This window comes from Musca autumnalis, unplaced genomic scaffold, assembly GCF_047663935.1.
Source record: "Musca autumnalis isolate F117 unplaced genomic scaffold, ASM4766393v1 scaffold_2, whole genome shotgun sequence".
Taxonomy (NCBI): Eukaryota; Metazoa; Arthropoda; class Insecta; order Diptera; family Muscidae; genus Musca; species Musca autumnalis.
Genome location: NW_027411755.1, coordinates 227521742 through 227538943, shown reverse-complemented (window position 1 = coordinate 227538943; position 17202 = coordinate 227521742). Strand labels below are relative to the sequence as shown.

The 17202-nt window shown below is 36.5% G+C and overlaps 1 protein-coding gene across 1 annotated transcript in view; it reads right to left on the bottom strand.

Moving 5' to 3' along the window:
- The window catches only part of LOC141395312 (pancreatic lipase-related protein 2), a 55886-nt gene extending 45689 nt beyond the window's left edge, over positions 1-10197 (bottom strand). The window contains exons 1-2 of the mRNA XM_073970971.1: positions 10064-10197; positions 9362-9485 (exon numbers count right to left, since the gene is read on the bottom strand). Of these exons, the coding sequence (XP_073827072.1) occupies positions 9362-9449 (88 nt within the window). The 5' untranslated portion in view covers positions 9450-9485; positions 10064-10197. The remainder of the gene's footprint in view (positions 1-9361; positions 9486-10063) is intronic.
- Positions 10198-17202: the final 7005 nt, after the last annotated feature.

Here is a 17202-nt window from a genome sequence, read left to right as displayed (position 1 = left end):
TGAACAGATAGAGTTGGAATCTCGAAATTAGAAGTTGAGACTACTGGTGGAGTGTAGGATTGAGGAAGTTTTGGAAATTCGTACTTATGTGTACGAACAGTACTAAGTGGTAGTAAATTTAGTACAATTTGTATTTGGGTGAACGGATAGAGCTTGATTCCTCAAATTTAGACTGAGTGTCGCTGATGAAGTGACCAAAGTACTAAATGGTACAAAATTTGGTTCGATGGTGATTTGAGTGAACGAATCCTGAATTCGTAATTGAGATTATTGTTGAAGTTTAGAATTGAGGTACTTTTGGAAATTTTTACTTATGTGTACGAACAGTGCTAAATGGTACTATATATAGTACAAATTGGATTTGGGTGAACGGATAGAGCTGGAATCCTCAAATTCGGAATTGACATTACTGTTGCAGTGTAGAACTAAGGAGTTTTGGAAATTCGTACTTAGAGTACAAAAAGTACTAAATGGTACTAAATTTTGTACAATGGGGATTTGGGTGAATGGATAAAACTGGAATCCTGAAATGTGGAACTGAGATTTTTGTTGGAGTGTAGGATTGTGGTTGTTTTGGAAATTCGTACTTATGAGAACGAAAAGTATTACATTTCGTACAATTGGGATTTGGAATCTGGAATCCTGAAATTTGGAATTGAGATTATTGTTGAAGAGTAGGATTGAGGTAGTTTTGGAAATTCGTACTTATGGGTACGAAGAGTACTTAATGGCACTCAATTTGTTGTTGGGTGTAGAGACAGTGCTGAAATCTGTATTATTTGGATTTAGGGTGAGTATTGGTGTGCAAAGTTGGTATCGCTGTTAATATGTAAGGGTGAGATACTGCTGATCTTTTTCAAATCGAACTAAAGAGGATTCGAACAGTACTAAAATAACAATAAATATTGATTAAAATTGGTATTAGTGCAATAAAATTTTCAGTGTTCGCCATTTTCATATTTTATACTGTTTATTTGTTTTTTATATCCTTTCCGCATACGAAGTAGCGGGCACTTTGCTAGTTAACAATAAACTTGTTTAAAACTTTAGCACTAAGTGCTAATTGTTTTAAACAAGAATGACAACAAGAATTTGTTATAACAAGAACACAAAGAACAACAATATACGGTGACCCAAAAACATCATCTTTCGCAGCTGATGCTTGATTCAAAAGCCAACATATCTCCTCCGTTGACCATCACCGCTTGTCTGTCTCGGTGCTCAGTTCAAAACAAGCAAATGTTAATTATTTTTAGTGACACTAAAAGTTTGTTGTGGCCTTTTTCCCTTGGTTATAATTGCGAATTTATGATAGCCCGTCCGTGTTAATTTGTACCATAATAATATGGTTGCTAATACATTACGCACAGTCCGCTTAAAAAATACAATGGAATGATGTGCAAATTTCTTGAGAAGTTTTGTTTTTTTCATTATTAAGTGAGGTAGGTTAGGGTGATAATATGAAATTAGAGGGTTTTTATTACTATCTGATGTCAGCTGAGGAGATCTTATTTCAAAAAGGTTAGCAATTTAGGCTTAATGTTCAAGGTATATTGTTAATTAAATTTGTATTATTATTAGCACGAATATTAGAATTGAAGGATGAGAATAATGAATTAAATTTGTTCTTGATGGTCTTGACATGTAATTAAGTAAAGAACGAAATAAAAAAAATATGAAGTTTTAACTAAAGTACAGAACCAACTATTATATATTTTTTCAATATGAAGTGAATTTTTATAGAAAGGTCCAGAAGATGACATTAAATAAATATAAAACAAGCTATCTTGAATATTTTTGCACCCTAAGCCTTTAGGCTGATAAGATTAAAAATGTACCTCATCGAAATAATGGTTTGGACGAAATCAGTTTCATACGTTTTGGAGTTGATTTTGCCTTATCTTGTAAGATAACTCCAAAACTATCATCTAAGAAACCGCAGAAATTGGGACTGGGCCTACTATGAGATACCCTACACCACCCAGCAAAAATTCGCATCCGTTGGTCATTATGTAACCCATTACAATGTAATGTAACAAGGTAAAAGTACTTACTTCACTACTTGCTTAGTAATGGTGGCACAGAGCTTGTGCGTCCGACTACAAATCCGAATTTTTGGTTAACAATATAAAAAACCGTTCCAGCAAAAATTCGAATCCGTTAGTCAATTACATTACAAAGTAATGTAAACACACATATCTACTTATATTGCTCTTTACTAAGATATGAGCACGGTTGCACAGAACGTGTGTGTCCGACTACAAATCATAGGGTTGTGTGTTCAACGCCCATCGTCGCCAGGCAAGTTTTTGTTGACAAAAAATATAACATATGGTGGGGCACATGTAAGCGTTTAAACAACCCTTAATGTTCGTATGCGTGGCCTATTGTGTTCGAATGGTCAAAACCAGCAGATATCGAAATAAAATAAAACAAGTAAGAACAGTGTTAAGTTCGGCCGAGCCGAACTTGTTATAGCCTCCACCACGAGTTGTATTGCAAAAACATGGAGCAATTACTTTCCTTTCGTTTATGAAGAAGACTAAATACCAAATTTCAACAAGTTCGGTAAAACAATGTGGCCAACCTTTAAAATGCCGAAATTTGGGAGTAGCGTTCCATGGGAGCTATATCAAAACGTCGATCTATACCTACAATTTTCTGGCGTAACATTTTTAGACTCAAAAAAGACTAAATACCAAATTTCGGATATTTGGGTAAAACCTCCAAAATACGGGGATATAGAAACCCGCGGACCTAGACTGATAATTCTCTTCTGAAATATTTTATAACCACATGGAAGACTAAGTAACAAATTTCAGTATTTCGGTTAGATATTGACGTCACAACCATCAGCATTACGAAATACGGGTGGTACCGTTCTATGTGGGCTATATCGAAACGTGGACCTATACCGACGAATTTTAGTGAGAAAGGCTTTACCTCCAACAAAGACTAAATGCCAAATTTCAGCGATTTCGGCGAGTTGCTGTGGCCACAACCTTCAAAATACCGAAAGTCGGGAGGTACCATTCTATGGGGCCTATATGAAGGCGTAGACTTATACCGACAAATTTCTGGGAGATAGTTTTATACCCACAACGAAGACTAAGTACCAAATTTCAGCATTTCGGTGGGTTGCTGTGGCCACAACCTTCAAAATACCGAAAATCGGGTGGTACCGTTCTATGGGGGCTATATGAACGACCAAATACTAAATTTCAGCCATTTCGGTGGAATATTTAGGCCACAACCTTCAAAGTTTTGGAAATAGGGAGATACCATTCTATGGGGGCTATACTAAGGTGTAGACCTATACTGACAAATTTCCTATGGGACGTTTAATAGCGCAAATGAAGACAAAATACCAAATTTCAGCCATTTCGGGGGATTATTGTGGCCACAACCTTCAAAATACCGAAAATCGGCAGGTACCGTTCTATAGGGGCTATACTAAGGCGTGGACCTGACATTAATTGATACCCGGTCCTTAGTTGCAAAAGGAAAGAACCTGTCCGAACATTTTAGTACCAAAAGAGATTTCGGAGAAGGAGGCAAAATCCTGCTGAAAAAGGTTATATGAAAAGCAAACGTCAAAAGAAATGACACAATATACACCAATGGTGCCACCGTGGTGCAATGGTATGTACACCCGCCTTGCGCGCTGAAGGTCGTGGGTTCGATTCCCCGGCCAGGCAACATCAACTTTTCAGCGGTGGCAAAATAACTCTCAGTAATGTTGGCGACATTTCCTCAGTATTTTAGCCATGTAAAACTTCCCTACAAGTGGTGTCTTAAGACACGCCATTCGGACTCGGCGATAAATTGTAGGTCCCATATCATTGGGCTAATATGAATCAGGGTGCACTCATTAATATGAGAGAAGTCTCCCTTGTCCCGTCCGGGATGTTTGTGGAACAATTATATAAACCAATAGTTTATGCTGGCGACATAGGCATCATGGGTCGATTAGTAACAGAAGTAACCGGTACCTTTAAGAACGTCGAAGAAGAATCAGCAAAAGTGGGTCTGGCGGTAAACGGCGACAAAACCAAGAGCAAATGTGGAAGTCGATTCATTTAATCTTGAGGTAGTTAAAGACCACAGCATAACCGCCATTAACACAACAAGCAACATCAGTTGTGAAATAAAAGAAGAATGGTATTGGACAATAGATGGTGCTTCGGCATAAGTAACATCAAATCAACATCTCATCATCTCATCAGGCAGCGAGAACTGCTTTTAGACTCCGGGAGTCAGGATGGTTGCGTGGTTCACACTTTGGACACTCGAATGTCCTAAAACTTATTGATAGTCGACTTGAGTTAGGTAACAATGGTTGCGTAAGCGATTATATGCCTACCTCATTCAAGTTTGACTCCTTAAACGTTTTCTTCCCAAGCAGAGACGCATGGGCTGAGTGCATATCTCCTCTGGACGGTCTGGCAATTTACACAGACGGGTCCAAGATCGAAGAAAGTACTGACGTTGGCATCTACTTCGAGAATCCACTAATTAAAAACTCATACAAGCTCGATGATAACTGTAGTGCTTTTCAGGCGGAGATTCTTGCTATCAGGATAGCAGCCGAATTGGTGAAAGGGCTTGAAGGCAGCCTTACAGGAACGGTGACTATATATGTCGATAGTCAAGCGGCCCTCAAGGCTCTCAAGTCATTGACCACAAATTCAAGAGCTATTCTTGATCGTAGGAGTGCTCTGCAGGATATACACCATATCGTAAAGCTATGTTGGGTTCCGGGTCACAGCAACGTTATGGGAAACGAGGTAGCAGATGAACTGGCTCGATGTGGCTCTAGGTCTATCGACTCATCAGTTGATGAAACCGTTCGGTCACCGATGTGCCACTACATCGGCAAACTTCGGGAGATCTTCAATGAGAGAGCACATCAAAGATGGCTATTGGAACCTGATTGTAAGGTATCCAAGGCAATCTGGCCTGTGGTTTCTCGTCGAAGACGGCTTCCCTCCTCTCACTTGATAAGTTAGGGATGAAAATCGCGGTGGGACTTATAACAGGTCACTGCAGAGTGATATCTCTAACTTCAAAATGGGACGAGAGTGGCATTGACTACTGCAGACTATTTGAAGATGCGGAGGAAATAGAGACTGTCGAACATCTGCTTTGTAGGTGCCCCTTGTTGCTAACTAGGAGATGCCGAACACTAGGTAGATATGAGATAGACACTTTGTCTAACATGGATCCTTCCTGTCTAACATAGATCCCATCGTCCTACTCAACTTTGCCAAACATCTATCATGGCTTGGCAAAGGTCCTTAAAAACCAATAATAATCAGACTCTTTTCACTCTTCCAGAACATTCTCATATTATATCTTGGCATCAATCTCAACATCTCCTACACTCATCATCATCTCATCACCTCTACCCTATCATCATCAACTCATAAAACTACATCAACACTCTCATCTCTATCATCTTCATATTATCAACAACATATCTCCATCACATTTAAACCTTCAGCAATAGCCTACACATGATGAACATAATGGACCAACGGTCTCCGAGTGGAGCAGTCACCTACTAGATGGCTTCGCATCCTTAAACCTAACATCTCATCAAATAAAAATAACACTTTACAAAACACTGATACGACCCGGGCTATTGTGTGGTTCCGAAGACTGGGTACTTACGCATGCAGATTAGTGTGTTTGAAAAAAATGCTTCGAAAGATCTGTGGGTCAATCTGCGCTGATGGTGAATATCGGCGTCGTATAAACCACGAGCTGTATCGGCGATACAACGACTAACTGTACTGATTATACGTATCGAGATACAACGATTGCGTTGACTGAGCCATGTCATGATAATGAGCGATGATGAGCCAGCTAAAAAAGCTTATAAAAACAGGCCGCATGGCGGTACATGCAAATGTGGAAAATCCACGGCTTCAATGGAGTAAGCAAGTGGAAGGAGAGATCGAAAAACACGAAATCCGAAATTAGAAAAGTAAGGCATCAAATAAATAGAGAGGAATGAAAATCTTGTCTTAGTTCGTCTAATAGGACAAATGTTCTGTAGAGGACCAACTAAATAAGAAAATTAAAAAGTAAACAAGTAAAAAAGTGTCAGTCGGCTTTGTCGACAGAGATATACCCTCAACCTATGTGAATTGAAACGTCAATCTATTGACAATATCGAATCTACGGATTACGGATTGTGTGGCCCTTTTTGGAATTTGCCGACAAAAATTATATTTGGTTTGAAGCTCAAAAGTGTTGCGGAGGATGTACTTGAAGGAATGAACCGATATAGTCCATTTTAGAAGTTGATCTTATTTCGGGAGTCATTGCTTTTGATAGATATTTTGCCCACCAGTAATTTTAGTTGGTCTGAAAGCATGGACTTGCCCACGAAAAACATAATATCAAGCTTTTTAGCAGCTCTCGGGCTATTTTCTCAGGTATTAGGGACTTGTCCTGAAAAAAATTTTACCGTCCTAATGGCAGCGAATAAAAGTTATTACAACAAAGCAATTCGATAGCAGGCCTTAAACTGCATTTTCCCGAAATTTTGTGTGAGAGCCACCCGAAGGAGTTGATTTTGGAACCTGATTCATGTCTCAAACCGTTTACTACCTTCTAGAGTTCGAGAGTTATCGTGCGCTCCAACCATTACACTTGGTGCCATAGAGGTTTTTTACAACTTTGGGCTATTTTCTCAGGAATTATGGACTTTCCCCTGATAAAATTTGTACTGCCGTAATGTGGGCAGTTTATACAAGTTGTTACAACCAAAATCAAAGCGATTCGATAGCAGGTCCTAAACTGAACTTTTCCGATATTTTGTGTGGAAGGTGCCCGAAGGAGTGGACCGATGGGGTCCATATTGGAACCTCATCAATGTTTATTAAAAATTTCACGATGTGTGAAGTATTGACCACCTCGGTTACTACCTTTGAGAGTAATCGTTCGTACAATTTTTCCGAAGATTTTAGAACTTTTGTGGGGGAGGTACCTGAAGGAGTGGACCTTTATGGCCCATCTTCGAACTTAAACTAAGTTTGGACAAAATATTACGAAGGCCAAATTTTGGACCCTGCGCACCAGCCAGACAGACGGACGGACATTGGTAAATCGACACCAAATTGTCTGAAACGGATTTCGTCCAAACATGCTTGGGGTCTAAAACCATTATTTCGATGAGGCACATTTTGCCCGTATGAAAGTGTATCTACTCTCTTTAGCATAAATGCTGAGGGTAGAAAAAACCTGTTTGAATTGAGATATGTATGGACAGATCGAATGCCGGCTACACAACCGATAACCTTTTCCCCAAAATTGTGTATTTCAGGGGGTTCTCAGCATTTTGTGGCCTTGTTTGGACGTATGAAATTGCCGACAAAAATATCGAGCTTTTGGTTATCTATCCTGAAGGTATCTGAAGGAATGGTTATTTTGGAAACCATTTCCTTCTTATTTATCATGCCCAACAGCCATTTTAGTTGGTCATCGTATGATTTCGAGCTATTGGACCATTTGTGTCAGAAAGCATTGGGTTGACCACGAAAAACATATTATCGTTCTAAACAAGGGTCACCAGGAGTAACTTCGGTAACATTTTCAGAAAGATTTTTAAACAGATATCTGAAGTAGTGGACCGATATAGTCCATTTTAGTGTGTAAGTATTTTAGTGTGAAATAAAAGGTTATGTCATTTTGATTATGTTTAAAGCTTATATACAGTTATATATCTGCTTATAGGGACTTTAAAATTTTTTTTTTTAAAAAGTTTAAATATGAAACTTCTCAAATGACTTCGTGCGTGAGCTTTTTTATCGAATCACCTTTTAATAAGGATTTTATCTAATCTTTGGTTAAAACGCATCAAAATATGATACAGGGATACGAGGATGTAAAAAAGCAATAACCCCAGTATATATATCCCCTTTAGCCTAAATGCTTAGGGTATAACACTGCATTAACTGCAGTAGGAGTTTCCAGCTCATGGAATATGTTTTCAAACGTACCGATTTTCTACATTTTCCCAATCTTGGATACCATGCTTTGAGATATAAACCATCACATTGGCATCCCATCGTAGTCTTGATCGTTATTTATGGCGTTTTCCGCCCAATGGACTCGTATTCAAGTGCATCTTTTGACCAAATAAGTTAGTATGTCAATTAATTTAATTAACAATTCACAGATGTACCCAAATCGTATGCAGTTTCTTTATCTTTTACCCATTATAAATTCAGTGACATAAAAATCTTTCAATGCAGTTTCAAACACTTGGATAATATTTCAATAAAATATGCTCAGTCACCCATCCTAATTCAATATAGTGCGTACGTGAACTTAAAAACAAAATAAAAATGCCACTGAACTAAATACAATATTTTTGGCATGTTTATGTGAATACAAAGAGAAAAAAAAATACATAAAAACCGACATTAATATGTTGACAATAAGCGAGTGACGACTCGTTTATGAGCAAGGTGTCAAAAGACACCAAAAAAATATTGCTGGAAATTTCCAATTATTATGTTATTAATAATCGATACAAATAACTGAAAAAAATAAATGAAAATAAAATGAAGAGAAACCCGAAGAGATAACAGTGAGGGATTGCACAAACCTTGACCTACAGAGTTCTATTAGATTATATATAATATATATAATAGGTAATACCGATCTGGACCGAGTAACAATCATCCCATATGTGACAATAGTCTTCTGGTCTTCGCAAACGTAGAGAGCTGATTTTTAAATGAGAAATTCTTTACTACGAAAAATTAGGTCTGTATGTCAACTGTGGACAGAGCTATGGATTCCTAAATTATTACGAATATAGACGAGCGAACAATCATTAGTTACAAAAACTGGGTGTTAATGTCATAAAAATATTCCAGACAATATTTGTATGAAAATAAATTTTAGTAGTCGTTCATATTCCATACAAAACAAAAGACTTAAGCGACAAACTTGAACTTATCAAAAGGGCCAAAATAACCTTCAATTGTGAGACCTACACACCACAAGCCTTTACATTGACTCATGTGTGTGAGTCAGCAATTTTTAGGCCACCACCAACAAAATCAACGAAACCGAAATCAATCGATAACCATGAAAATAAAACTAAAGAAGAGCAAACGTTTTAACAAAACAAAAACCAAAAGCCCACAACAAAAGGAACGGAAAGCCGCGAGTCTTAAAAGAAATGCAAATAAAAGCGAAAGTAAAAGTTTTTTTTTTGGAAACTTTACAAACAAAAAGTGTCAATAAAATGCTCACACAAATTTAGTGCTCCCGCTAAAATGTTTTAATAAACTATTTTATGGTAAAAGAAAAGATAAGAAAATTAAACAAAAATACAAACCGGCATTTATTATCAAACAGCTGAGCGCCAAAGTAAAAATCCATAAATTCCGGAATTTAGGAATGACACCACAAGCATCAGCATACATTTCTGTCACACAACACTTTCGTTGATAACTCTCTTTCTTTTTATTTATTTTAAAGTTAAGGGGAGGAAGAATTAAATTCAGATCTTAGATTTTTACTAAACAGTAGAATTTTCAATATGAACTGAATACTATTTGGCAATATATTGACAGCTGTAAGGTATTCCAAGAATTTTAATTATTTTTTTTTTTGTTGTCAATGGCAATACGGCCTTTAGTGCATTAATTTTTTGGCTTGTTATGGGTAGTTTTGGATATTTGTTGTAATTCTTTTTTTTCGTTTTTGGTGTGTTGTCGCCAGCCACTTGTGGTGCTTATTGTTGTTATTATGCAATCATTGAATTTGTGTTTGGAGCTTCTATTATTTTGTTTTTCCTTTTAGCTTGAATTACTTTTTTAAAGGCCAAGGTTTCTTTACAAAAATTTTCAAATTTAAAACATTTGCTTCTTCTTCTTTTGTTTCACAACAATAATGATTTTATAAAGTTGTTTATAAAGATATTTGCCTTTTTTCCAATTAATTGTGTTAATAGCCGCTCAATCTTGTTTTGTGATAGACTTTGGGCTTTTTGGTGTTTTTACTACCAAACTATTTTGCACTGTAACCACCACTTTACCACTTGCCGTTTTTTTTTTTTCTTAACCTAAACCATTTACACACTCTTTGTTTTTGTTATATTTTCATATATTTCGTTTTGTTTCGTTTTGTTAAGGTTTCGTACAATTTTTATGATTTTTCCGTCTTCCGTCTGTTGCGTTTGCGCGCTCAAGTAAATCTGCCGTAAATACAACTTACAACTTTTGCTTTCATTCAGATGCAGTTTCTTCGTTTGTGACCGATGAGCATAGTGTATGAAAGAGATACAGAGAGGAAGATAAGTAATACAGAGAGCATTTGGTGTACAGTGACATAAGAAGTCAGTGATGCCAACTTGTTTTCTTATTAACTTCATGTAAAACACAATAAGGAACAAAAGACTTAAGTCACAAACTCAAATTTAAAAACATTTTCAAAAACTGTCTACAGTGGTGATGATGAAAACATACAAAGCACAGTGGTTCAGAAATCGATTTTCCTGGTCAAAACTCTAAGATTTCGTTAATTTCTTCGATAGTAAATATATTGAAACTAACGAAACCAAAAAACAAGGAAAAAAGTATCAGTCGGCTTTGCCGACAGAGATATACCCTCAGCCTGTGTATATTGAATCAATTATTTCCCAAAAAACGTATGTATTTAGAGGTTTTTAAAAATGTTGGGCGTTTGAACTACAGATGGGCGCGTGCCTAAAAAATTAGGCACGAACATGCACGAACACGGACCAAAATTTTTATGCACTTTCACGCACAAACACGCAGTTTTTCGAGAAGGCACGAACACGCACACTCACGCACGAAATTAAAGAAAAGATATATGGATATAGTTGTACATTTATTTGTTCAAAAAATGCATATGTTCTAAAATATAAATATATTGCAAAATTACTTATAAACAGACATTTACATATTCTTATTTAAAAACGTTATTTTGTCCAAGTTAGAGCTCAAAAGTCTAGTTCGGCTTTCGTTGAGAATATTTCCAGATGTGGAAAAAAATCTCTCGCTCGTTGCTGAGCTGACGGGAATAACCAACATTTTCCTGGCTAATTGTTTTAAATATTTTAGGTTCGACTGTTTCCAAAAGTTTAAAACATCAGTCCGACTAGATACGGCACTCGCTAAATATGTATCAATTTCTGTATCAATTAGAGACTTCTCAGTTTTTCGTCTTTTTGCCAAATTTTGATCCAAAAACTCTGAAAATTCGTGTAAATGTGGCATTGTAATTTCCTCCTCATCATTAGAACACTCTATGTTCTCACCTTATATATCAAGTAACATTGCTTTTACATTATCTATTACGTCATTTCTTTTATCTTCTAATAAGAAATTCATCTCCTTAAACGGCGGAAATAAAAACGTCCCTATAAGATGTGCCATTGTTGGCACAAAGCGTTCAAGCAATGATTGTTTAGTTTTAGCTTTCAAATCTTTCATGAATTGAGAGTCAATGGTATCAATTGAGCAAACTTTCTTTAGCTTTTCAGACCAAAGGGTAAAAATATGCATAGCAGAGTATTTTTCCGAGCTTAATTTTTCGGAACACTCTTTGAAAATTTTGAGAAAAGCCAAAAGAATGAAAACTTTAAGTCAGATATACAATTCAACTCATTCTTTACTAGCAAAATACTCTTAATCTCATTCTGGACTTGGTATATGCTCTCAAGCATAATATATGTTGAATTCCAACGTGTTCTTATATCTTGTTTTAAAGTTTTCGACAATTTGTTGTTTAGCTCCGAGTGTTTAAAAGATTTTACAAGCTTTTTTGAGCAGTCAATCAGTTTTCCCAATTCTGGAATACTGAATTCCCCAACTTGTCTTCAATATCAAATTCTTTAAGAATGGTAGTTATGTTAGCAAGAATGTTTTCTCCCGTTTTGTTCTCGTCCAAAAATTCTCTTACTCCTAAAAGTGCTTCCTTTAGTTCAAAATTATCATTATCATCACTTTCGTATTTTATTTGACCAAACACTTAAGAATTTAAAAATCAACTGAATCAAATATAAGCAGTGTGTAACTCCAGCTTTGTTTAGAAACGCAAATAGAACTAATGTTTGATGTGTTATTCATGAAAAGACAAATACAAAAAGGGAGTAAATATAACAGTTTTTTGTTTTTGCACAATATGTTCTTACTTCAATAAAGTTAAAGCAAAACCATATGATTTCTCTTTCCATTTGTCCCTGTTTAGCTATGAAAATACTCTCTTTCCTCTACTTTACAAACAAGCAAGAAATACAAAAACAAAGAAAATAAATTTGGGAAAACTACAGTTAATGAATTTTTTGGTCGGTTTCATATTCTTGTTCGATTTTCTTGTTTAGTATGGTCTCTTGCAGGACTTCTAAAGCGAGCCTAAAAATTTAGCACGATCGTGACACATAGTGCAGGTCGTGTTTAGTCGTGTCGTGCAAAATCGTGTCGAACAAAAAAACACGATCACGCACGGCCAAAAATTTATTACGGGTAGGCACGAACACGCACTACTCACGGCACGACACGCTCCCACCTCAAGTTTGAACCGACAAAATATTGATTAGGATTAAAGATCAAAAGTTTTGCGGAGGGGATACTAAAAGGAACGGATCGACATTGGCCATTATGGAAGTGGATCTCGAGACACTACATATGGTGCCAATGGGGTTTTTACACCCTTCGGACTGTTTGCTCAAGAAGTATGGACTTGACCCTGAAAAAAAACTTTTATCATCGTAATTGAGGCAGCGAATGCAAGTTGCTTCAACAAAAATCAAAGTGATTCGATAGCAGGTCTTAAAGTGAACTTATCCGAAATTTTGTGTGGGAGGTACCGGATGGAGTACAGAAATATAGTCCATATTTGAACCTGATCTATATCTGGTAGATATATTGGGATGTGTAAAGTATGGACCAATTCGGCCACACCCTTCAAGAGTTACCGTACGAACAATTTGTCGAATATTTTTAAACTTTTGTGGGGGAGGTACCTGAAGTAGTGGACCGATGTGGCTTATCTTCGAATTTAAACTATTTTTGGACAAAATATTACTAAGGCCAATATTTGGACCGAATCGGCAGATCCGTTCTAGAGTTATACTGCGCTCCAACCACCTCACACGGTGTCATAGGGGTTTTTTGCAACTTTCATGCTATTTTCTCAGGAAGTATGGACTTGCCCGTAATGAAACTTGTACTTTCGTATAGGGGGCGGTGAATACAAGTTGCTAAAACAAAAATCAAAGCGATTCGAGAGTTGGCCCTAAACTGAACTTTTCCGAAATTTTGTGTGGGAGGTACCCGAAGGAGTGGACCGATTGAGTCCATATTGAAACCTTATTTAAGTCTGGTACACATTTCACGTTGGGCAAAGTATAGACCAAATCGGTTACTCCCTTCAAGAGTTATCGTGCGCATAAATTTTCCGAACATTTTCGAACTTTTGTGGGGGAGGTACCGGAAGGAGTGGACCGATATAACCCATCTTTGAACTTAAACTAAGTTTGGACAAAATATTGCGAAAGCAAAATTTTGGACCAAATCGGTTCATCCGTTCGAGAGTTATCATGCGCACCAGCCAAACAGACGGACAAAGCTAAATCGACTCCAAATTGTCTGAAACACATTTTGTCCAAACATACTTGGGGTCTAAAACCATTATTTCTTATTTATTTATTTTGAAAGTGTATATACCCTCGTTAGCATAAATGCTGAGGGTATAAAAATTCAAAAGATGTACATATATGCAGTAACAACTTGGATGTCATCGCGTCAGACACGTCAGAAAAGTTCTTAATGATCTAGAGAGAAAGGTAAAAAAGATCAAACGGAAGCCTCTTGATCAACGAGCCTATCATACAGGCTTTAATAGCATTCATACTGATGCAGTTGATGTTCAGGCTATTCAAAGACATAGTGTGAATGCCGTACTTGGAGACCACGCCCATCCATCGCAGCAGAAAAACGCCAAGGCAAATACGTGTAGTTTAATCCGAATTAAGATCCAGAAGCATTATGTTTCACATTGAAACAAAAGGCATAAATGTAAATTTAGCTGCTCAGCTAACCCACTTTCATGGTTTTCAGCAAATTGCCCACTACTTCGTACGCGGAAAGGATATAATACCCCGGTTACACTTAACCGGGTTAACCCTGTGGTTTTGGGTTTCAAATGTCAATTCCATAGCGCAAACGTCAAATAAATCCTCAAGAAGTGGGTTAACCCTGCAGAAAAATCAAGTGTAACTATACTATACTATAAAAAAAACATATAAATAATATTTAGTATGAAAATGGTGAACACTGAAAATGTTGTTTAAAATGTTTTTTATTTAAGTACTGTTCGTACCACTTTAGTTCGATTTTCACAAAAAATCAACCTTACACATCAACAGCGAGGCAAATTTTTGAGGCTATTTAATTAGGGGTTTGTATCCTCAGAAGGTAAAACAATTATAGTAATTGAAATATAAATACATTAGTACCCAGCAAAATAAATTGGAAGTAGTGCAATGTAGACTAGTTCTTTCACGGCATGTTTTGATGCAGTTCAAACGGAGTCGCGAAAGGAGCACTCCATTCCTTACATTTTAGCCGCATTCGGATGCGATCCAATGAATGACATCCTTTTCTCACATTTTAACAGCATCTGGATGCAGTTCAATAGGAGTACATTTTACAAGCAGTTGCTTAGTGACCCCTAGCAAGCAAACCAAATTTGTTGGTACCTACAACTACAGCATTTTTTCAAAAAAAGAAAAAGTGTGCATCAATTTCTAAAATTGTTATATAAAATAAAAAATACAACCAAAAGTTGGGAACTTTTTTGCGGTAACTCACGAGAAAAAAATTTCCTAATGAAGTGCTTTTGGAGTACTTGTCGAAATCTCAACTGGTGATGGGAAAACAATACAAAACCCCATTTAGCAGATGAAGCAAAAACATTTCAGTTTGGATTAATGAAGAAATTTCATAATTTGTGTTTATGTAATAAAGTTATTATTCTTGTTTTACACAAACAATAAATTCTTTTTATTACTTTAGGATAGTTTGCAATGGCTTGAATTTTTATTTCATCTTTGAACTGCATAAAAACACATTCAGAAGAGTACCTTTAAATTCAATCCAAAGCAGTGCATCAAAACACGTGCTTTGGATGCAAATTGGAGTGCATCCTATTCTACCCTAAAGGGTTAGTTAAAATGCGATTCCAAGAGGATAGTTAAAATGCAGTGCCGAAGTGTTAGTTAAAATGCAGTGCTAATGGAGTGCATCTTTCAGTAGTCACGCTCTTGTAAAAATCATGAGTGAAAATGCATAATTTGATGCACTGCATCTTTGGAGGCAAACATTTTGCTGGGTACGAGTTTCCGAAACCTCCTCCTAATATTTCAAAATTCCACAATAACAAATTGTACCAAATTCTGTACCATTTAGTACTGTTCATAGTATGCATTTCCAAAGCCATCTCCATATTTTAAACCCACATACCAACTTTGACTCTAAGAACTAACGTCAGAATTCCAGCTCTGTTCCTACACCCAATACCAAACATAGACCTATTTAGTTCTTTTCGTAAATTTGTGGTAGGTATTTCTTAAAACTCGTCCATATACTAACGGTACACACCAATACTCACTCTAACTCAAAAAAAAAAGTGAGAAAAGCGTTTAGTTCGGCCGGGCCGAACTTTTTATACCCTCCACCACGAACTGTATTGAAGTGAATAGGAACAATTAGTTTAATTTCGTTTATGAAAGTAATAAACTCTTTTTATTGCAGGAGTAGTACATATATCTGAACTGATAATACTCCCTTCAAAACAGCTAATATGGGGCGACATTTTTGTTGTTTCCAAAACATGGGCCAATATTTACAATTTTCCGAATTGAGCGAAATACATAAAATTGGGCAAAACCGACTAGACGTAAACCTGGATATTCTGGATTTGGATAGTTAACAACATCGGGAGCGCCGTTCAGTGGAGGCTGTATAAAACGTTAACCTGTACCGATAAATTTCTGGAGGAAAATTTCGTAACTCCAACGAAGACTAAATACCAAATTTCAGTTATTCCCATTGAATATTGTGGCTAAAACTTTCATAATACCGAAGATTGGGAGGGGCTATATAAAAACATGGAACAATACCGGAAATTTTCAGGTGGGAAGTTTTATACCACTAACGGAGATTAAATATTATATTTCATCCTTTTCGATGGGATATTGATGACACAACCTTAAAATACCGAAAGTACGCTTCTATGGGGTTATTTGAAGAAAATGACTTATACTGATACTTCTTTTCTGCAATATTTTATACATAAATGGCAATTTAAATACTAAATTTCATTCATATCGGTGGTATATTGAGGCCACAACTATGAGGGTATTTGAGGACGTCCACCTATACCGGCACATTTCGGCTGGAATGTTTCATACCTCTATCAAAAACTTAATACCAAATATCAGCTATTTTGGTGGAGGACGAGCTATATGTAGAAAATCGGGAGGTACCGTTCTATTGGGGCTATATGAAGACATGGACCTATACCGACAAATTTCAGGTGAAAAGTTTTATACACTCAACGAAGACTAAGTACCATCTTGCAGCCATTTCCGTGTTATGATGAGGCTAAAACCTTAAATATACCGAAAATTGGGATATACCGTTCTATGGGGACTATATGAGATCAAGAATATATATAGTTTGTGGGGTCTACAATGATTATTTCGAGTAGTTACAAACGGAGTGACAAACTTAATATACCCCCCATCCTATGGTGGAGGGTATAAAAAAACAGACTCCAGCTCTGTCCCTACACCCAATAACAAATTGAGTACCATTTAGTAAATTTCGTATACTTACGGTACGTATTTCCTAAACCTTCCAAATCTCAGGATTCCAGCTGTCCAATACCAAACTTAGTACCATTTAATACTCTTCGTATCCATAAGTACGAATTTCCAACACTATCTCAGTCCTACACTCCAATTCAAGCGCTATCTGTTCACCCAAATCCAAATTGTACCAAATTTAGTAATTTTCGACAGTAATATTTCAGGATTCCAGCTTTATCGCTCAAATCCAAAGTTCCAAATTTAGGACAATTTAGTACTTTCCTAATCCATAAGTACGATTATTATACTCCATTAGTAATCTTAATTCCAAATGTCAT